This window comes from Gobio gobio (genome assembly GCF_949357685.1).
Source record: "Gobio gobio genome assembly, chromosome: 16".
Taxonomy (NCBI): Eukaryota; Metazoa; Chordata; class Actinopteri; order Cypriniformes; family Gobionidae; genus Gobio; species Gobio gobio.
In genome coordinates, this window is record NC_137109.1 from 41,972,289 (window position 1) to 41,996,459 (window position 24,171).

The 24,171-nt window shown below is 38.3% G+C and overlaps 1 protein-coding gene across 1 annotated transcript in view; it reads left to right on the forward strand.

The window, feature by feature from the left end:
- Positions 1–4,378: 4,378 nt before the first annotated feature.
- ctnna1 (catenin (cadherin-associated protein), alpha 1) overlaps positions 4,379–24,171 on the forward strand; it is a 113,534-nt gene continuing 93,741 nt past the window's right edge. Inside the window, exons 1-4 of the mRNA XM_079839271.1 lie at positions 4,379–4,625; positions 7,521–7,630; positions 7,719–7,914; positions 17,272–17,438. Coding sequence (XP_079695397.1) covers positions 7,526–7,630; positions 7,719–7,914; positions 17,272–17,438 — 468 coding nt within the window. The 5' untranslated portion in view covers positions 4,379–4,625; positions 7,521–7,525. The remainder of the gene's footprint in view (positions 4,626–7,520; positions 7,631–7,718; positions 7,915–17,271; positions 17,439–24,171) is intronic.

A 24,171-nucleotide genomic window follows, 5' to 3' on the forward strand; every position in this document is an offset into this window, starting at 1 on the left:
CGATCACTGATTCACTGGAATATACAGCTACGAGTCATCGCGCTAAAAACCCGGCTAAAGTCATGAATGAGGCTGAGCACGTCTGCCTGCTGATCGCTGATTGGCTGAAAGTACGTGCTCGTCGGCGAGAACCCGCCCTATCTGGCAACATGGTGTGTGATTTGTGCAGGTGCAGGCGTGATTGATCGCCTACAACCCAATAGGGTGTCGGAATGGTTTGTGTTTATCCTTCTCATCCAACCACAATCAAATTCACTCTGTCCGGATGGCGCGATTTATCTGGATAGTTTATTTTATTTTATGACAAGCCGGAATGAAAACATGCCGAAATGGAATAGGAGTAACGAGGCTATTTTTAAAATGTAAGGAGTAGAAAGTACAGATAATTGCGTGAAAATGTAAGGAGTAGAAGTAAAAAGTAGGCTGAAAAATAATTACTCCAGTAAAGTATAGATACTCAAAATTTCTACTTAAGTAAGGTAACGAAGTATTTGTACTTCGTTACTTGACACCTCTGCACTTTGTCTTATTGTACAGCACTTTGGCGTAACTCTGTTGCTTTTAAATGTGCTTTATAAATAAAATTTGACTTGACTTGACTTGACATAAAGGTATTGACAGTGGTTCTCAGATGGTTTTGTTTCAGAATTTTTAGTAAGAAAATGTCCATGTATTAATATCATTATGAACTCCATAAGCCCAGAAATATGCAAAATGATTAACATGACATGCTGAAAAGGAAGCAGATAATTTTGGTTTCTAAAGGTCTCATGAATTTTGATGGTTTCATGCTCTCGGCAGCCAATAATTCATTGCACAAAACACATTGTTGTTGGCACAAACCATGTTTATCCTAGCTGCAGGTGAACCCATATTTAATGTAATCTATTTTTTTTTTTAGCTTATGTAGTTTTGTGCATGTTTTTTGAGGATGAGGGGATCTAAAGCAACCTGTCTATTTGGCATCTGTCTAATTTGGCTAGATTTAACCAAGTGACAGATGATTTTGTGCCAAAATACTGTTTGAATGGAAGCACAGACTGTTATATCAACAACAACAAAAATACAGGAAGCACTATTTCCTATATATGAGCCTATAAGCTGTTAAACATTTGCATCATTAGCAATTAGCATCACTTTTCCCCTGCTGCACTGTAACCTTGAATAAGTTGAATAAATTTAAGGTAATCAGTTCAGGTTTAAGTTAACAGAACTTGCAGCTTTTTTTTGTTTATTTTGTAGGCCTATATACATTCGAATTGCTCTTAACTTCAAATATTTGAGTTAGCTAATTCATACATTTAACTTAAAGTGATCAACTTATATATTTTAGTAGTGGAAACTTGGCTAGCTTTAACTTAAATCAATAAATGCTACCTTGCTTTGATAGCATTAGCACACATTTAACATGTCTCAAACTAAGCTCACGGTCCACTCATCACCATGATGGTAACCCCACCAAAAAACCCAACATAACAGAAACTCTTCTAAATTATCAGAGCAAAACATTACACACTACTAAATCTGCCACTTAACATTAATCTTGCACAAAAACATTATATAGCACTTCATTTTAGCATTTACTCTCCCTTAAGTGTCATGGCAAAGCATGCTGGGAAATAGTTTCAGTTCAATTTAAGTTTGTCTAAATGAAAAGAAAAATAATACTCAAAACTATGAAACAATTCAGATTACTTAAAATGTGTCAGGTTTGTGAACTCAAAAGAAAAAGAAAGTTCTAAATACTCATAAAAGTGAATCATATAAGAACAGACCTGCATGCAATTCACCACCTGAGAACCACTAGCGTAAACCCAAAAATCAAAATTCTGTCACATTTATAATGAACAAAAACTGTTAAAAATGTCTTCTTTCATGTTCCACAGAAGAAAGAAAGTCATACAGGTTTCAAACAACACGAGGGTGAGCAAATTACAGAATTTTCGTTTTAGAGTGAACTATGCCTTTTAGACACAACCTTTTAAAACCTTTGAAACTGGAGCTTTATGCTGCATTATACAGACAAAGAAAAATAATAAATTATGCAATGGAAGAAGTGGAGCTCGTGGCTAAAAATGGCCACTTTTGTTAACTTCAGAGGGACATTACTGTTTTAGGCTACATTTGAACACATCCCTCACACACCCCTTAATGACCGGTATAAGTTTGAATCAGTGCAAGCGGTTTAAGGCTTCACGCTGAACACGGAGGTTGTGGACGTTCTTAATTAATGTCTAGACCAACCAACTAATTTAGTGGGCTTTTTCTTCCTCCAGTGCCTGAAGAACTAGAAGTCATCGTTGTTAATGCACTCTCCCTTCCTTATCCACTGAGTTTAGATTATTGTCTGTGCTCTACCACTAAAGCAATTTCCTCTGTGTATCTAATTGGTATTACGACCACTTGGCTTCTCCTGATTTGTCAGAGAGTTATTTATATCGTTTCCTTCCAGGGAATTGCAGAAGTTTCCCAAAGGGCAACAACCGTGAGATGCGTAACCTGTGGAAAATATGAATTTCTAGGGGCTAAATTAACACAGCTGTCAATTACCCCAATGTTGTTTTATGTTCCCATAAAGAGAAAATGCCATATGACGCAGTAAAAAAAATAGACACACTAGTTGCAAAAACAACATATTGAAGAGAATAAAACATCAGCTTTCATGCACCGTCATCTTTTTTTCACGGCCATTATAGGTGAGATGCGCATGTTTATTTTTTAATACATCTGGCCCCATCCAATAACCTGTTTATTGCCCCTCCACTTCATTAAGCTCAAACAAAAAACACTTGGGTCTGGCAGATTTGCTCATTATATTTCACATTGGTATTCAGGCTTGTGAAGACAAAGTACTTGTCATCCACATTGCAGTCCCCTCCTTTACCAAAATTGCTTAGCAGTGCATATAGTCTGTCATATTCTCACACATCGGTTCATCTACCCTCCCCCAAAAGGACTATCAAGCACATGAACACAGTTGTATGACACACAGTCAGCATAACTATATCTTGCATAGATGTAATCATTTCCACTAGAGGTTAAGGTGTGATTGTTATGATGGTTGTATGTATTACTCTTTCACTAGAGTGGCCACTTTCTCTCCCTCTGTTGACTGATGGAGCGGATAACTTGAGACCACCATTCAAACAGAATATGAGATTCGTTCTGCTCCAAAGATGAATATGACAGTCTTGCATAAAATATAACTTCATTACGATTCCAGCTAAAATATAAAACTCAATGCAGAGTTCCATTATGAATTCTTAGTAAATACAAAATAAATTAAATGACTATCATTCACTTGGCTCTAAGAGCACTATGCCCTCTCCATATAAACTGCTGAAAATGTAAGATTATTACTATTCATGCTACAACTCGCCTGGGACTCACATCTCAATAACTTCCTATATGAGTCAGACCCACTTGCACTGCACTCTGCACTGTGTTCTGAGGGGGAAAAACACTCATACCAGCTGCTCATATATTCACTGCATTACTTACTCCCTCTTTTTCATATTAAGAAAGAATTATTATAAGAAAGTACTGATTTGACTGTGAGATTAAATCATCATTAATAACAAGTAATCTATACACAAAAAGAATTGCTTAAGAAAATATTTTCAACGTGTCCAAACTGATGTTCTGACGTGTCCAAACCGATGAAGTGCCCAAAATGTCCTCAAATGACCCACAGACCAGTTATGACCATCAAACCATCTTAGACTAGATAGATAGATAGATAGATAGATAGATAGATAGATAGATAGATAGATAGATAGATAGATAGATAGATAGATAGATAGATAGATAGATAGATAGATAGATAGATAGATAGATAGATAGATAGATAGATAGTGATGGCTAGACGACAGGGCTGTTTTGGCAGCAAAAGGGGGACCACACAATATTAGAAAGGTGGTCATTATGTTATGCCTGATCGGTGTAGAAAGATAGATAGTCTTGTGTCTGTCTCCCTTTATCACAAAGGTTATTTAAATAGCTCATCCTTATTTTGTATTTTAAAATAATTATTAAATATGTATTTGTCTCTTCTCTTTATAGAGTATTTTATATATGGTCTCTTGATGCTTAATTAATGAGGCTATGATGCAAATAACACAAATTTAGCCTACTGTTGCCATGCCAAAAAATAAAGCACATGAACTGAGCTGAACTTAAGTAGAGAAAGAATATGCTTAAATCCAGTCAACAGCGATGTAAAAAGTCCCTTCACAAATTCAAATCTCCCTTCACACATTTTAATCTTACACCATTGTGTTTAATGTCCCCCACTGCGCATTCAGCTGAACTTTCCTCGAGTTCTCGAGCCACTCCCAAACACACCTGATAACACTGACTGACTGACTGTTGGGAATCCGCCATCATCATCCTCCTCCTCCTCTTTGAGCTCACGGTAAAAACCGAAACTCCTCCTAAACACTAACGTTACACGAACTCTTCCATTTATCACACGAACGGGCTCTTTTGGCCAAGTTTTAGTGGATTATATCGTTTGGCTTTTGTTTATCCACCGGGAGGGATTATAACACGCGGAAAAACTTTACCACAGTATTTTAAAAGTCTCAGCCCTCCATTTTGAATCTGACAGGAATTTCAACAGTTTGGTGAGTAGGTTTTGCTTTTGTCTAGGTAGTTTAAATGGCATTATTTGCATTAACAACTCATAGAAAAGTGAATATGCGTCATAATTGGTTCCGTATGTGTCTATATTGTGAATATAATATAGCCAGAAAAGCGGAATTTGGGTTTGTGGCTACATTGTTAGCGCGTTTCCCAACTTCATGGAATGTTTGGGATATTAACGTTACTCTCTTTGTCGTTTAGTATTTCACTAAATAAACGCCAGTTTTTTTCTTTCTTGTAAACGTCTTGTTAATCACGCTTTGACGAATTTAGAAGCGTCATGAAAGGACAAATAGCTGATAACTTCTTGAAGTATTTAAACAGAAACTATCCTGGAAACTTTGGTGGGGGATGCTAGTTAGCCGTTAGCTGCACGTCTCCTATCAGGAGAAATGTGTCAGGAGTTTTATTCTTGAAGTAGTATTCTTAAAGGTGTTTTTTGGACCAAAACAGGCCATTGAAATGCTATCGTATGTGTTTTGTGGATGATTTATTTATTTTTAATCGATGATAGGTTAAGGCGTTTGAGAAATATATAAAATCCATATGAGGAGTTTAGGGCTCCGCCTTAACCACAAACTAGGGATCAGGCCCTTCCTGTGAGTTCTGCTGCCCTTCGCTGTTTCATAATACAGGATGCAGACAGTATATTGTCTACTGAAATGTGTTGTCTACCAAAAATACAATACATATGATGAAAATTGAAAATACAGAAAAATAATCTTTCTCTCTAACCCCGTTGATATGTAAAAGTGGACTGTCGGATGGTAATGGTAAAGTGAAAGTACATTATCCCGTTTATTTCACGGCTACTCATCAAATAACTACTTGGGCAGATTTTATTTAAATGCATTTCATTATTGTTTGGTATATTACCTCAACGTTGTCGCAAAGGGTAAAGTTATTTAATGTACAAAACAATCTAGAACTTGGACGCTATATAACGCCAATTGCGTGAGTGAGCGAGCCCACGGTGTGACGCAATACGTGAAAGTAGCACCGGTTTCGGTTACCCGGATGACTTTTTTTGAAAAACAAATTTGATGTGCCACCTTACTGTTTATGGGTATCACAAATAATTAGATATTGACGCATTCATTGCTGTTTCAGGCATTTAAATTTAGATAAATCTGTATTGTTTCCCCTCAAAGATTATTCCTCTACATAAATAGAAAATATTCCAGTTAAACACCAATTGATATCTGTGTAGTAATTTGTAAAAATGAACAAATGAATGCAATTTGTGGTTAATGAGGGGATATATCAGTATTTGGAAGGTTATTGTCAAATGCTGAAAGATGCGTCTTTATCATTTGATGTGCCTTTTATAGTGCTTAAGGATTTAGATAAGATACTTTATTACTTTATTTGGAGAGAAAAGCTACATTATTTAAAGGAGGTAATTTTGTAACACTAAAGAGGGGACCTGAGGTCTTTGATTATAGTACACTTTTAATGACACTTTCAAAATTCAGTGGTTGATAGTTTATGAAGAATTAGAGAGTCTTTGGAATGTATTTCCTAATTATTGAATACGCTTGGCGGTAAACGCGTTTTGTGGAAGTGTAATTTTTCTGTTGACAATTACTGTTAAATTGGCCAGTTTTCACAGACACGCCTAGCATAGAAATTGGTATATAAACACAATTTCTCACCACACAATTTCATACGGAATAACAAAGACATGCTATTCTATCATACTTGGTTTAATGAAGTGATTATTTTAGTAAGGCAATTGGTTAATTTGAATTTATATCTGTTATCATGCAAAATTTCTTAATTTTTTTTAGGTACCAGTTAAACCAAGAGACTTTGATATTGTTCTTCACACAATTCAAAGAGTGTGGTGTTACTTTTAAAGAACTCTAGTTCAGTGGAAGTCAACATGGATAATCTTTGTGGAAATATTTACGCTGATAATTTTAATTATATAATTATTGTTAAAACATTAATTAAATAAGGTTATAAAAATGCTCTTTGTTCGCTGTCTTTTACTTTGCTGTTCTTTATTTGTTTATCTCTTGGGACAAAGCATGGAAACTGCAAAATAAGTTTTGTATCAATAGAATTAAGGAAGAGTTTTGCTAATACTGTTATGCATGATTTTGGAAATATTGAGTTTAAAACCTTTCATACACATGTGAAATTTGTGTCGCACTTGTCTCCCATTAGCAATCGCTCCAGCGGCCTCGTTCCGCTCCAACGGCTTTTAGCCCCACCCTTCTTCATACTACAGTAACGTTAATAAATCTTGAATACTTTAGCTTATCCATGAAAAATGAGTCCCAATGGATTCTTTTCCACCAGCTGTAGATGTGAAGACAATGGTTCCCATGATTTCCGCAAAATCAAGGTGTCAGCAAGCTACGACTTTTTGTATAAGCGACCTCTAGTGGCGAAAAATTACATTGTTTTCTTAGGCCAAAGTCGAATGTCCTAACTTTTTGTAGGACACATTTGAATTCAAAGGTTTTATTCTCAATGCGTTGGTCATGCAACACTGACCTCACTCTGTTGTCTGCATTCCCTGGCCTATATAGCAAACAATGTCCATTTAGTGTGGCTGTCTAGTGCAGACAGACCCCTGGAACAACAGCAGAGCCCCAGGGTAGGCTGATTATCCATGTCCTTCAGTGCAAGATTGCTGATCAATACAACTGTGGTCATGGTTTGAATGGAAAACAGCAGAGTGGGCAACAGGGCTACTCAGACGGTTGGGTTTTGGTTAACAGTGTGGAATATTTACATCATTAGTGATCGCATACACTAAACACAAGTCTGTCATGTGACATTTGATTTGATAAAAGACACAGCCCCAGGCTGCTTATTTGTCTTGTCACCCTTCTTAATCCATTGATCGCTTTTTCTCTCTTCAGAAACAATGACGAGCATTAACACAGCAAACATCAACTTCAAATGGGATCCCAAGAGCCTGGAGATTCGCACACTGGCTGTGGAAAGACTGCTTGAGCCTTTGGTTACCCAGGTCAGGCTGCTTTTTCAGTTTTCACCCTCAGTTGCTGTATTAATCACCAAAAAGTCCAGTTTTCCTTAATTATTTGCATCGTTTGCAGGTCACCACACTTGTAAACTCCAGCAACAAAGGCCCATCCAACAAGAAGAAGGGGCGCTCCAAGAAGGCTCATGTTCTGGCAGCCTCTGTAGAGACAGCAACCCATAACTTCCTGGAGAAAGGCGAGAAGATTGCTAAAGAGAGCCAGTTCTTAAAGGAAGAGCTGACTGCAGCGGTGGAGGATGTCCGTAAGCAAGGTATGCAAAAAAAGTGAAGGCTGCTAACTTGGGCTGGGTTGACAAATCAGTTTTTTTTAACTGTTATCAAACCTTAAGTTCCAAGATCAATCTTTTATTCTATACTGTTTTCTGGTGCTGTGTAAACGAAACCTCAGCAAACATATTAATTGTTGTGCCCCACCATCCAATAATCACAATAAGCCTGTTACTTTTGGTATGAAAGTTTCAGCTTTCAAATTCTTTCAATTTCATAATGAATTAAACATGAATAACTTCATCAGGTTTATTGAAACAAACAGTTCAACTTACTAAAATGTATCATGTCTCATGTAATCGGTTAATCAGTTTCAGCCATGTAAAGATGTCAATACAACAGCTTGTAAATGTCACACAACATTACATTTCTCAGGAAAGCCATTCAATGTCCATAGCTCTATTACATATTAATTATGTTTTAATTTGACCTGTTAGTAATGTTTTGTATACATACAAACAAATCTGTATTGGATAAAAATTGGTATCGCATTGAGTTTGTGAATCAGTAGCGAATTGATTCGTGAATAACCGATCACAAAATTATGACGTCAAGACTTTAGTGTGGCAGTCATGTCATTGCCAGTGTGGTTTTATGCAGTCTTAAGAAACAATGCGTTTTTAAGCCTTGCGATTTAAGAACATGTGATTTAAAACCGCTCGCACACAGGAAGCAAGCAGCGAAACTGTCTGAGAAGCGGGTTCTGAGCGCAGTCAGTGCACGCACCTAAAGCTGCTGCCCATACAGTGTGTGAGTTCATATCTTACTGTGCCTGTTGTATTTCTATTTCTAGTGCGTGATGTTAAGTGCTCAAGTGTTGATGGTAAGCGACTATTCAGTACAGCCGCGCTTGTTTTGGATGAAAAGAGGAATAGACTCTCATTAAAGCTACACGGTGTAACTTTTTTAGTTTGTTCTTAGCTAAAAACACTTAGTTCTTTCAAAAATATATGTGCTCATTAATGTATATTTACTTCTTTCAAGTAATAAAGTATTCTCGTAAGTTTATAATATGCCATTGAAAATACATACGGGTGAGGGGTTCGAATGCAGGTCGCCATGTTGCCACTCCATCTTGAAAGTACATTAGCCAATGAGGGACATACCCGTAAATTCAAGCTTCGCCTTTCGCGCTTTAACACTCGATGGCACCGTGTCGAATGTGGACGAGGTCGAACTGGAAGCCATATTAATCTAGGACTAAAGCGGCCACCGTAGGAGTTAAAACGAAATCGGAATTGAGAGGAAGAGAAACTAATATTAACTGGATGGTCATATACCTTTTCACCGCTAGATGGGGGAAAATATCACACAGTGTAGCTTTAATATGCAGAAAAGCTCAAATTTATAAAGACAATCCTGCCATATCAACTTAAGTAGGGTGTAGGAAGTGACACAAATACTCAGCACTTACTGAATAATATTCCTGAATATTTTTGTATTACTGATCTAATTTTGTTAATTTACGAGTTGCAGTGTTTCTATTTGTTTTTGTCTGTCACATATTGGATGATGTTTAAATACACCTTATGTCCAGTTTGACATTAAGTCTTTTAGGCACTTTAATAAGCCAGACTATCCTAATATGGATAGTGTTTTGCATAAGCCCTGTTTTTAAAGGCCTCCTAAAATGTTCATTTTAAAATTAATATTTGTTGTGCTTATTTGATTCTAAAACAACAATCTATAGCATTACTGTAACTAATATCTGTGGCATTACTTATCTGAAAAAAACAAACACTGACATTCTACAGAGCTTAATTATTACTTGTATAAAGCTTGAATGATTGGGATTAGTATTGGCCAATCAGTATTGGCCAAAGTATTGGCTGCAAAATTCCTGATCGGGGCATCCCTAATTATAAGAGTTCAAAAGTGGCTGCAGCCATTGAAACGGTTACAAGAAACGGTTGAATATCCAAATTCAAACAATGGCTTTAATCAGTGGTTTCATTTCCTGTTTTCATTATCTGTCTGTGCTTATCTGCATGTGCGGATGGATTTTTGAATTAAGAGGGCTTGGCTTGTGTTATCAGAGTTGCTGCTATCATGCACTGGAGTGTATGCCCCCCCCCCCCTTCTCAAGCCTGTTGTCCTGTATATGCCCTCACTCAATCTCATGTTGTTCGTTCTCATTACAGAACATCACTGGTATCTCTGCTGTGTCTTCTTGCGGAAAGAGGATAGAGAATGCAGGTTAATAGAAGGGTTTAACCCTGTCAAATTGCACCACGACTCATTTCTTCATGCCTTGTTTGCAAAGCATTTTTGATTTAAAAATACTGCTGAAATTGATATGCAGGCACCGCTACACTCTAGTTAGCGCACATTACTAATTTAAATAAGATGCGATAGCCTCATCATATCAGCATGAGTTTGGAGGCCTTCAGTTTACGTGTAAATTAAATTTTCCTGAAATTGACATCTATTGCTAACTAATCCTAGGTATATGGCTATGTTCCCTGTGCTAAGGGGGGGATTATCACATTCATTAGTGAACAGCTTGCCTTGACTTGCTGCGCTGATCCATCAAGATATTTTTATTTATGCTCTGTTGCCAAAAATGAGAAAACAACCGCAAAACAACTTGAAAATGTACACTGAGTCTGCCAGTTGTCAAGGTTGATGTCAGATGTGGAGAAGGCAACGCTTTACTTGTGTGAGACTTCAGGCCAAGCCTGTTGCATTCTGTTGGCATGTGACGGAAATAACCCATAACCATAAAGTCATCACCCTACGTTCTCGTTCGAAGTGAATGGCTGACTTGAGCTTCCTGAGTTAGAATGCCTCCTTCTAGAATTAGTGTGCCATTTCACACTTTTAGATGCAGAGTGCAAGCTCAAGCCACTTATCACTTGTTGGAATAACATCTTTGTCAGTTTCAGACTCTGCACTCAGTGTTTATTGGCTTAGTTTGGGCTGTAAAATCTGTCAAGCGCCGGCCAGCATGCTGCTGTGATGCCAGAGGAATGTCACATTGGTTTTGGTATGCTGTCATTGGCTGTGGAATTCAGACACTGTTGCTCGCTGGTGCCGGAGACTGTCAGCTATGCAGTTTTGCTCGACCATGCATGGTTCGTCTGATAATGCCACCATTGAGTGGGGTTAAAGCTTCCCTAGATTGAAAAGAGATCCTGGTACCCAGCTGTGGCTTACCAGCTGTTCTGCAAGCCAGGCAAAAGTAATCGTTGCGTAATGCACACTAGAAACCACTGAATCCTTGAACGATTTTCTCCCTAACAGCTCCAGAGTTGTCTGCTGCATGTATATGTGCAACATTAGCATGTCTCCTGGGTGGAATGTGTCTTATTTACTGTAGAAACCGATTTTGATTGCTTCGCACCTATCAAGGGGACGATGAAGGATGCTGGGAATGAGAATGCCGTCTGCCTTCCCTGCAAGGTATCTGGGTGTTCATTGTGCCTTGTATAGGCATCCGCTTTCGGCATTTCATCACAGGCCACTGTGGTCCTACCTTAGAAGTGATATATGTGAGTTTATTATGGGTGCACTGATCACTATCGGGTCTGTGAAAATGGTCTTATTGATTGCACCCTCTGGAAGGAATGACAGTCTCTGAGTCTTTAGTTCTCCATGATTTTTGTGTGGTCTATGGTCGGACAAATCTATTTCTTAAGTGATGGGTAAAAATAAACAGGGTCTTAGAGCTACTGTTCAGCTTCTGTGGAAACCACCAGTTGCGTAATAACCTAGAAATTCTTGTTTTTTAGATTGCCATCGTTCTGTGAGACACTCTTCCTTTTACCAGGAAACACTGCACATTTTTCCAAACATCAACAAAGGAAAGAATGAGACCCCCCTCCCGAGCACATAGCTCTTACTCACTGCCTCCTCAAATTGATTTTTCTCTCTTTTCATTGAGTCAATTTCAGTTCAGGCTAGTTATGAACTTGGCCATTACTTGCACTCTTGGCTGCTTTCATTGCAAGCTCTTTTTTATTTTTTTTCTTGGCTTGAGTGGAATGTGGAGATCTGCACAATTGTGTTCGGTTTCATTTGCCGACACATTCGACGAGACCATGTTGAATGTGACGCTTGTGGTCGTATGACTGTGCTCATTCATTTCAATATTTTAAGCTGCTGTTAAATTGCTCTGCTTTATTGTATTGAAAAGGTTTCAACATGAGCCAACTGGGATGTGAAGGCAAGTGATGACACCCTTTCGCAGGCACATCAGATAAGACGTCAGTGTTATCCCGGGGACTCGACCTTCACTGAAAGAACTCATTTGGTGTGCTAGCACGTGTCAGAGAGCTCTGGCTATGAGCAGACATGAATCGAGCCTTTGCTTTCACCACAGTGTTTCACTGCTTCTGACTTTCCTCTCCATCTAGCATTTCACAAAATGACATCCTAATGCAATTAACCCATCACCTCCTAACCACTGGCATTTATACTTGAACATGAACACCCGCTGCTCTGGTGATTTTAGCTTTATATTTCACCTTGTTAGTTGTTCTTGTGTGTAGTGGTTGGCTCTGCTCTTATGACAGACCGTGGGGTGGCTGAATAAGACCTACTGCTTGAATTGTTGTTTAAAGTGTCATGAACTCCTCCCCTGTTTAGCCTGGTCGTTTACACCTCAAGAGTTGAAAGTCTTAAGAAATGATTGTGGAAAGGTGGGAGAGTAGAGGGTGGGAAAAGGGAAGATGACAACAACAATAAAACGCATGTGAATGTTAAAATATGACCACAGAGGAAAAAAAACACAATCTGAGTTGAGGGGCTCCTTGAGCATAAAAAATCTAACCCTATATGACCACAAACTCCCAAGAACGAGGGAGAAACACAGAAGAACATTTAAAAGGTCTAATAATATTTTCATTACATTTAAGACCACTACAGTCTCTGAACAAACACATGCCAGTTTAGAATAAAGGCATAGTTACTTTTTGTCCTTTTGTTCTTTTAATTGTCAGTCTACATCATTGCCTTTTGTGTATCAGAATAATGAATCGTCATCGCGTTCATGATCAGATGTACGGCTGTATCTGTGTCTTTATTTGCACATATATTTCATTTAAAGACGTGATTTAAACATGAACCAGCACCGTGTATGCGCACATATTTAGAGCACTAGATTACATGAAATATGTTCAAACTCCCTTGCTTCCGTCTGTATATGATCAGCGTTATGAGCGTAGTTAAACTCATTGCAGCTTTTTGCGCAGAAATCGAATTCTCTTCTGTAATGCCATCTCAAACTCGAACTCAAAAAGTTTGAGTTTGACCTTGATATCTCGGCTCAACTTCGTGCTCACTACTGTGCTGACTCGGGCTCGAAGTTGCTACGACACGGACTCGAGACCTAGGATGTCAGCGCCATATTTGAACACTGGCGGCTTCACGTACATCAACGGAAGAAAGTGAAGGCGCGTCGTCCATCTTTTTTTACAATCTATGGTTATCCTGCACCAGGACGTGGGTGGGGGTGGGGGGGGGTGTTTGTACTTTTTTTTTATAAAACATATTTAATCAACTATCACAAACTATGCATCATTTGAAAGCTAAAACACTCAAGATTCATGTTCTGAACTTTTCATGTTCTAAAAGTTTTTGCAATAAATACACCAGAGAGGAAAGGGTTAAATGAAATGCTGAAGGACCGGCCATGTAAAAACAAACAAAATAACGCAGTACTTATCTTTCCTCTCCTATGGTTAAGATCTGATCAGACAGTTCCAAGTAACACCAGAAATCCAAGAAACGCATGCATTTCAATGTAAGGGTCCACTCTTCAAAATGCATCCCACTCTTTAATCCAAAACAACAACAAAAATTGGGGAAAAAACAACAAAAATCCTTCTTTGTTTGCATGAGGGTTTTGAGTTCGAGTAACCAAAAGCTTACAGAAGCTAGATATTTGAGAGCATCCTCAAATTTGAATCAAAACATGATCAGACATTCAGTTTTATGTTTGTATATTTTCAGGCCTTTAACATTAAAGTCTCATCCATTTTTCCCTATGTGAATTTCAATAAGTGAGTCACTTTCATGTGTATATTTTACCATGTTTTACTCTGTTCCCTATACTACTTTGCGTTATGACTCATGGTTAACACAATTTTAAGTGTCTAGTTTAAAATAAGACCAGATTTATGAGTATATACCAAAGGGTTTAAAGGTCCCATGGCATGGATTTTTTATTTTATTTTAATGTATTCTAAGGTGTACTTATATTGTTAGTATGATTTTTACATCATAAAATGTCATAATTTATAAATAAAAGGCTTTTTTTTTTTTTTTCCTATGCTGATGTTTGCCCTCTGGCTGAATGCCCTGTTTCAAGGGGCGTGTCTGCTGTGAGACTTCAGTAAAAACGCCCACTGTTGTGATTGGCTGACATCTTTGCATTTGAAATGAGTATTAGATCTGTAGTGGAGGGGGTGTGGTTTAACGAGGCACAAGCCTGCCAGGGAGACGGATGTCTCAGTTCTCTCAGCACGTCTCAGTTCAGTGAACTGTTGTAGTTACTAGCATATACTTCAGGTTATTCGTTTATTTCTAGTCGGAGGGACTGTCGCTCATGTCAGAAAGTTCAGCGCTGACTCGAGATGCGAACCGTTTAGAACGATTCAGTCCGATTTGGTGAACTGGTTCGAACCGCAAACTTTCAGCGCAAGTTTATTTTGTTTGTATCTGAGAGTTCTGAATAAACACGAGACCCAGTCACACCGAGCCTGTCTTCCTCCTTATTCTACCAACTTTGTAACACATGTAATTAGGGGTGGGAGATATCTTGATATTTAAAATATATAGAGATATTTTTTTTAAACACGATATGGATTTTGACATATCGTATATATTGTTTATATTTAATTCTTATTTCGCCACTTTGCTTGTTTGCCTTCTCTGTGCTGTGCTCGCCCCCGCTCGCTCGCCCCCCGCCTCCTTACTTTTGTTCCCCCTCCCTTGGATGTTGTCTATCCGATACTTCGGATTTAAGGCGTCGGACGAACAACAGACCGATGTCTACTGCCATGAAAGCCGAAAGTTGGTGCCAACCAAAGCTTCTAGTACCATAAACCTTTTCCACCATTTACAGACAAGGCACAAGCTCGCATACGAGGAGTGCACCAGACTAAGGATCCCGGCCACTAAACCCATTAGCTCTGGCAACACCCCACACACTACAAACACTACACAGATAACACTCCACAAATCTTTAACGTGGAGTGTAGAATATGAAAGAGCGCAAGGTGGTGTAGCATCACTGAGTCCGTGGCATTTCATATAGCGGTGGACATGGCACCCATTTCCGTCGTTGAACAACTTGGCTTTATACATATTTATTTTATTTTACAGTTAAATTATTTACGTAATCAGGGATTTTTTTTTCATCTTAAATGTCGCAGAAGCACTTTGTTCCTATATGCACTGCCTACCTTGAGTTGAGTTGTTTTATTTTTGAAGGAAAAGGCAATATGTATTATTTTTCTTCCTTTATTTTACAGTTAAATTATTATTTTTGTATACAGGGATTTTTTTTTTTTAAATGTCGCAAAAGCACTTTGTTCCTACGTGAGCTGCCTACCTCTTTGCACTTCATTAAATTGGCATAATTGGCATATTTGTTTTTGCAGTAGTTTTTTGGGGATTATTTTTCGAGATATTTTTTGCTCCATATCGCCCAGCCCTACATGTAATGTACCATTACAGCTGTCGAGATGAACGAGTAAGTGTTGATTATAGCATTATTTTTAGATATTTTCCTATCATATGAAAAGCGTCAGTGACGCACATTGAGTACACAGCGCAAACAAAGACACAACAGCGCAGTAATCGAATGTGATCCAGTTTATGGTGGGGATAGCTGGCTAGCCTAGCCCGGATAAGTTACCCTCACGCTTACCCCCCTTCTGCTTAATCTTGCGCCGCGTATGGCGCCTCCGCTGTGGGCCAGATGTAGTACTGGGGGTCGGTGAAGTTCGAAGGCCGACCGGTCAGTGCAGCCCGAGCTTCGGCGGGCGTGAGGTTTATCTCTAAAGATTTGGCTCTGCCGATTTTGAGCAGAAACTCACGACTGTATGCACATTTTAGAACAGATAGACACGACGAAGACGTACAAAAACACTGACTCACAAGATAGAAAACACGAAAACACCGTTCTGTTGGGAGAGAGAGAAGCCGCAGCGTGCGCACAAATAATAAAGTTCTGTGTGAACTTGAATAATTAGCTACACATCAGAAATCACTGATCACAGATCAGAAGGAACTGAAAAAATACTTGTTTTCATTTGTACATCCAAACACTGAGAAACTGCCAACATTCACTCGTTCACAAGCCATGATTACTCGAGGACAAACAAATATGGCACTCGCATGGGCGTGCCAAATTCTCTGGGCGGAGGAAAGGGAGGTAACTGTTCCTGTTATGACGTCATAACAGGAAAATTCAAGATAAGCTCGTCTGAGCTGTCATTTTCTCAAAGGCAGAGAAAGACAGCCAGAACTCGGTTTACACCCATCAAAATTTCTAGCCACTTGGGGACAGTATTCAGGCTAGGGGAATTCATATTAATGTTGATAAACCTCATAAAATGAAAATGTCATGCCATGGGACCTTTTAAGAGCTTTAGACATTTTTATTTGTCTGTCGTTTTCAGAAAATGCTCAAAAATAGGGGCGCAAGTTAAGAGGTTAAAAGAGTTAATTCTCATGAAAAAATGCAGAAAAGTGATCAGAACCAGCTGACATAGAATCGTGTCGGCAGCCCATCACACACCGGATGCACGCTTCTACATCAGATTCTATGACATTGCTTAGACTTTGCTTTTCAAGCCGAAATAACGAAATTGCTCAAACTCAAAAATAACCAATTTCCACTTGTTAATAAAATGTATGAGAGTTTTTAGTACTTTCAGTGATGTGCAGCCTGTACATATCTGTTCACATTTAAAAAAAATTTGTTTTAGGGTTTCATGACCCTTTAAGTTTCACAGCTCCCTATGTAGCTCTTTGTTACTGGGAATTATTTATGTTTTGCCCGTTATGCTCATTGTTTACTGGGTAAAGTAAGCATCTGTATGTCGTGCTGTAGTGTGTTTGTGTTGTCTCGCAAATGACCTTGGACGGTATTATCATTGTCAATTAATAGAGGCAGAATTTAATCAAATAACGGACAATAATTAGGTCCCAGTCTTCAGCATTTCAAAGGAACGATTTGGATTTAATTGCATCTTTAGATGTTAAGTTATCTGTTGTCGTCTTCCACATTGAGAAATGATCATTTCCTTTGACCTTGCTGCTCTTGCATCATGAGTGCTACGAAAGGACAAATGAACTAATAATGAGTCTTTGTGTTTAATCTTTTTCTCTAGGAGATTCCATGAAGATGGCCTCTGGAGAGTTTGCAGAGGATCCCTGTTCTTCAGTTAAGAGGGGCAATATGGTCCGTGCTGCACGTGCCCTTCTTTCTGCTGTCACTCATCTTCTTGTGCTGGCGGACATGGCTGATGTGTACCAGCTTCTGCTTCAGCTCAAACTGGTGAGATGCATGCACATGTTTTTACTCCTTGACAAATTAGTTGACCTAAAAGTAAAAAGTTTTATTTTTATTTTTTAATTATTCTTTTTTTTAAAAGAAATTAATACTTTTATTCTGCAAGTATGTATTAAATTGCTCAAACATGACCAGTAAAAACATTTATAATGATATGTTTCAAATAAATGCTGTCCTTTTCAAATTCAAAGCTCCAATGCGGGAAAACGTGGAAGGAATTACAGTGGAGTGTTACAGAGTTTTGGATGAATGGCTCAAAATTAGGGCTGTACAATGAATTAATATGGACTATTGTCTGTGAAATATTAAAGCTGAAAAAGCCACAGTTTCATCTATTACAAGTTCTTCATTACAACCTGCCAAAATAAAAGTTTGGTCTAAATTGAAGATATGACTACAAATTATTACTACTGCACATTAGAATGTACTTCATAAAGTAATAATAATAATTAGGGGTGGTCACGAATATTCGATCTGTAATTAATATTTGAAAAGTAAAAATACTATTAGAGTTGGCCGTAAATGCAGTGAATCAATTATAAATCCTTCTAAAACGTACAGTTCTAACTAAATCCATTGGGTGGCGCTGTGGAGCGTGTTAATAAGTTGATTGTATTTGATCACATATGTCGTCGTTTGCCTCGCGATGTTTGGAATTTCTTTGATGAAAATTGAAAATGATCTTCAAAAATGGAGTTACTTTTGAAATCACATGAAATCTAAAACCCAGTTGAATGAGGAAAGACAGCAGTCCATTACTGCATTCACGAGTGCAGGTAAGCACAGCTGTGCCCTGTGCGAGAGCCAGAACTTATATGGCAGCAAAATGATCTCGAGACAAATGCTTCCTTTAAGTTTCGTCGAAGGTTTAAGAACAGAAAACACAAAGTGCTGTTAGTAACGTCGCTTAACACCATTATCTTTGTGTCTATGCAACGTCTGTCAGCGGGGCGCGTTTCTCACCCGAGAATAATATCATCCACATTGTTATTGTTTTTCTCAACATGAAAATGTGAAACAATATAAACACGATAACCATATACAGACTCGTGTATATGTACATTCTGCACAATAACTGGAGTCTTTTTTTTTTTGCTTTTTTTTTTTTTTCGCTTGCACTGCTTGAGGTTATAATGCTTTTGTTCTTTAGGCCTATATATTTTTTGTTTGCACATAGTTTAATGTTTTAAACTGAAAGAAAACCTTAAGATAGATCATGTAAGTTTGTTGTGTAACGTTGCTACATTACCTAATTGTAAATTTGGTCAGAAATGGTGACAACTTGATGAATAAAAGTCGCATTACAATACATTTTTTTTTTAGCCATTGTAGCCAAAATCGAAATGTTTCTTTATTTATTTATTAGTGGTGGGCATAGATTAAGTTTTTAATCTAGATTAAAATGGCTCATTTGAATTCTGCCGAAGGCATTCAGAATATGTGTGCTCGTAAGTGATCGTTTGTCTTTTTGTAGTTTGAATAATAAACAACTTCTGTCCCTTTAAGACCTGACGCACGCATGGATCCCACTGTTCCTGTGAGCTGGTTACGACTGTTTACGTTAAAACTCACCAAGATGGGCATTGAGACATTTTTGAGTGTATTTGACCATTAATAAGCTGGAAAAAGGAGCTCATTTTTGCACTTGTATGTCAGAGGCGGCTTTATTACGGTATGTGTGTATGCGCTTCAGATGCAAGCGCGAAATCTGCGGGAATTAGTAGAATTAACGATATGTGCAACTCCGCCCAAAATTCAGACCGGTCACACCAATACTTACAAAAGTCCAGCAGAACACCCATTCACCATGTTCAGAGGATTAAACGGACTGAATGAGAGGAGGCGGTCGGAGAGGAGAGCCCAGCTGGAATCGATACTGTAGAAAATGAGTATTGTATCGTTTCAGATATTTCAGTATCGATACATAGCGAAATATCGATATGTTTGACAACACTTGTAGGCATACACACAGGTTCGAAGACTCGTTCTCGCCCCTACAGTGCAATTCGTCTAGGTATACATCCGCGCTAAAATATCAAGGTGAAAGTCATCATAGCTTGCGTAGTATAGACCCAGCTCCCAACCCAAATTTGAGAATAGATTAACGGCGATATATTTTTTTTATTGCCCGATAAGCGTTTCACGTTAATGCCGATAACGGCCCACCACATACACACATGGTAAATATACATGATAATGACATGACAGAAGATACACAGTTAAGAACTGTATAACTATACTTATAAGTTACATTTGTATAATGTAACCGTAAACCAGAGCTTATTGTACCATATATAGGCGCTAAATGCAGCTGCATTAAAAGGAGCGGAGCTGCCGCTGCTGCTGCTAACAAGCGGTGTCAGGTTATCAAAGTGTGTGCAGCTTTAGCACTGCAGTGCGCTCTGTATAACAATTGTTAATATGCCGATCAGACCTGATACATGTATCCATCAACATACATTACAAGCAAATATTTTCTATAAACGAATAAACATTGTTGATAACAAAATAACTGAATGATTATTCAAATAGGTGAGCATTACGCTATTGTATGTTGACACAAAAATACTTCTGAGGTGACATCAACTGAATTACGCGATGACTAGGGTTGGGTACCGAAATCCGGTTCCAATATGGCACCGGTACTTATATAACCGGTATGTACCGGACCGAATCAGAACGCAGATTTCGGTTCCTCATTTCGGTGCCAAAATTCAAACGCGCTTTCGGGTGCTTTGGCTGGCACCGAGCCAGAGACACGCTCAGCGCTGGTCACATCACAACTCATGACAACTATTCAGTGTTTTCAACGACATCATGTTTATTTCAGGTTTCAGACATTTAAATGTTCATAAGTAGGCTACTAGCAAAAAACACACACTGATGTCTATGAAAGCGGCAATGACAATCCTTTCAGGCGGTTATAATTTGACTACGTTACATGTTTTATTCACATCAGATAAATGCACATTATATAGTAGCTATATCGTTTACTCTATTCTTCTTCCAGTTCACTGGTCACTTACTTTCATGTATTTCGTAAGCCGAGAATGAACTCAAGTGTTGTAAATCCGACAGATCCGATTCTGAGGCGCAAACTAACATGGCGCCGCCCATTGCGCTTTATAGATCAACTAACACACATTGACTCACACATTTGAACATCAGATAGTTCGTGACACAGTTAAGAAGTTTGTGAATATTTTGAATAAAAAGAAAAAACGAAATAAACCCGATACAGCTGAGCTGTCAGCGCTATTGCGGCTGCTGTGTCATGTGAGAAACATGACGCGTCGTCATGGAAACATTAAGGCGATGCGTTCTAAAGTATTTAGCCAGAGAAAATGATCATATTTCAAAATAAAGCTGAAGCTCGAAGCTGGTTAGTAGCAGACCGAGAATACAGACTAGGCTAACTGCTGTTATTACTGTAACTGTTATTTAGAGTTATATTAGGCTTGTTGTAGTTGGGTTAGGTGGCTATTAGGTTTTACTGTGAATTTGTAAATAAGTCAATTATAATTTGTAAATAAGTCAATTGTGTTTTGTATTTATTTATATTCATACATTTAAGTATACATTAAACTTTTAATAAATGGTTCAATTTAAATAAATAAATAAAAAGCCATTTAATGTTATCCACCTCGTTTTGTGGCCATTAAAAAAAAAAAAAAAAGTATCGGATCAGGCACCGTTTAGGCACCGGAACCGTTTTAAAAGTATCGGTTTGGCACCGGAATCGAAAAAAACCCAAACGATACCCAACCCTAGCGATGACACACTCTGAAACACATCTACAATGACAATAAATATTATTACTTACGGAGTTATTAACGCACAGAAATGCCACACAAGGAAAAACAGACTTTTGAGGAATAAACAAGCCAGGAAAACTCCGTATAACTCTGTTACTGGACGCTGCTGAGATAAACTCTCTGCACATGCACCAGACAAGTCTGAACAAGTCGACACGCACATGCGCGAGGGAGGGAATTTTGAACGCGAAAGGCGAAGCTTGAATTTACGGGTATGTCCCTCTTTGGCTAATGTACTTTCAAGATGGAGTGGCAACATGGCGACCTGCATTCGAACCCCTCACCCGTATGTATTTTCAATGGCATATTATAAACTTACGAGTACTTTATTACTTGAAAGAAGTAAATATACATTAATGAGCACATATATTTTTGAAAGAACTAAGTGTTTTTAGCTAAGAATAGACAAAAAGTTACACAGTGTAGCTTTAATGAGCATATATGACTGGATTTCCATGAAATACTAAAGTGGATGTCAGAGACACTGTTTTTCATAGAGTATATACAATGTCCATGGGCTGTCAGTCAAAACTGTAAAACTGGTCTATATTATTCTCACCTAACCCTCTACACCAGGGGTGGCGAACTCCGGTCCTGGAGGGCCACTGTCCTGCATAGTTTTGCTTCAACCCTAATCAAACACACCTGAACAAGCTAATCATGGTCTGAAGGGTTACTAGAAAGCTAAAGGCAGGTGAGTTTTATCAGGGTTGGAGCTGAACTCTGCAGGACAGTGGCCCTCCAGGCCCGGAGTTCGCCACCCCTGCTCTACACTGAAGCCTTAATCAAATGTAAAATAAAACTGCATAGTCTTCATTGTATAAATTAAACGTAGATTAATCCTTATTAAAGTTTCAACAGTTAAGACCTGCAATTATGTCAAGACGGGCATTTTGACATAATTTTGTGAGAAATTGGCAGTTTACGCGCAAGAAGACGTGAAAGAGCTCAATTCACTATTTGTGTCCTGTCAGACGCAACTTTCTGGGATTTCTGTCAGGCGCGTGCAAGTTATATTTTGCCTTTTCTTGCGCTTGAATGTTTAAATTGCCAAGGCCAAAACACGCATGCAAATGATAAACTTAAATGACAGTTTTGTCAACTCTTGGCCATCGGACAGTCCTGTTGAGCCCTGCATTTAGATCTAGTGTGTCAATTCTCTTTACGTGGCATGTGTAAAAGCCTCTCTCTTTCTCACGTTGAGTGCACGTGTGAGAGAAAGTGACAGAGGGCGCGCTCAAATATAATAATAATAAATAATTTCAGTGACTGAAATCATACGAATTACTATCCATTGCGTAAAGACATTTTTTATTTTTATTTGCCTAGTGTGAAATTTGGTTGCATATACAAGTGATTTACTCGTATTGTAGAGAGTTGCCCTATAATACAAGTTTTCTCTCTCCATGTGGTTGCTTTGTCTTAATTTAAGATGTTATATTTACTGAGAATTTTCCCCTCTGCTGTTGCTCTCAAATCTATTTCATGCGTTTGCATATTCATTGCCTTGTCACATTCGCTTACGAGAAATGCAAGAACCTTTGGTGTCTGTCGAAAGTAAATGATGACACCATTTTCATTTTTGGGTGAGAGATTCTTTTAAGATTCTGATCACTCTAGACATGCCCGAAGGGGTTATGTGAAAATGGGCAGAGTGTGCCCGGCAATTTCCATTTCACTTTGGAGTGGCTTGCATCATGCCAACCAGCAGAAACTCTCTGGCAAAGTATCTGGTCTTTTTAAAGTGTGTGACACTTGTTGGAATGCAAGTTTTTAGCTGGAAATTTGCCAAAATGTTCTCTGCGTATAACTGGTGTTACCATTTACATTGGAGTCGTCTGATAGCATGGTTATTTTGAACCTTCATATCTTGCTGTAGCACTTAGACTAAGTCCACCACTGATTTCAGATTTCTTTTTATAACCCCTGTTCGTTAACGCTAACCCTTGGAGGTCTCTGGATCTGAAAAAAAGCTAAAGCCGAAGGGAGTTCCACAGGGAACTGGCTTTGGTCCAGAAAGCTGAGTAAAGCATACACAAAGACGCCAGAATTTTGTCCTATTTATCCCGTTCATCATCTGCACTGGTGTCAGTACTTCTCTTGCCCTCAGGCTTTATTGCCCAACTCTTATTGAACTTCCTCCAGCAGTAATTATTTGCGCAGCAAACACAGTTACTTGTGTGTGAATATAAACACTTCATATAAAAAAGAAAACCCTGCACGGAAGCTGCATGTTGCAGGACTTGCTGTAGCCTTCACTTTCTCACATACGCCTCGGTTTTATATTAGATTTGTTTGCATTTAGTCTATAGGTTTTTGGTACAAACTAGATTACATTCACTTTGTTTCTGCAAGCAACATGCTATTGAATCGCACTGTGTAGTCCTTGATTCACCGTAGAGAGGTCTTGTCACGTTTGTGCACAAAATGATTTCACCATGTTGGCAGGGCTGTGAAAAACGTCCCTCTCAAAGATTTACTTGGAAATATATGATACAGGTGAATTTTTTTTTTCTTCAGTGTTACAATTAGATTTTTATGCCAGTGTTTTTCGCATGAAGTTTATGATGGACGTACGTGCAAGTGGAAGCAGAAGCCTTCTTATGGAAGAGTAGGCGTTTTTTTTCCCTTGCTGTTTTCTTCATTGAATTGTTCTGGAATCTCAGCTTGAATGATCAAATGAAGCTTTTTTTTTTTTTTTCTCGCTTTTACTGTTGTGGTTGAATGAGGTGCAATGAATTACAATTGAATGTAGGTGGCATTTTCTGGTTCACTGGTTATGTCACTAATCATTTTTCAGTACTATTGATGCCTGCTTTTGAGGCTTTTCTCGATAGATTCCTTTTCAATTCACTCTCTCACTCTCTCTCAGATTTATATCTGAGATGACTGATTTATTTAAA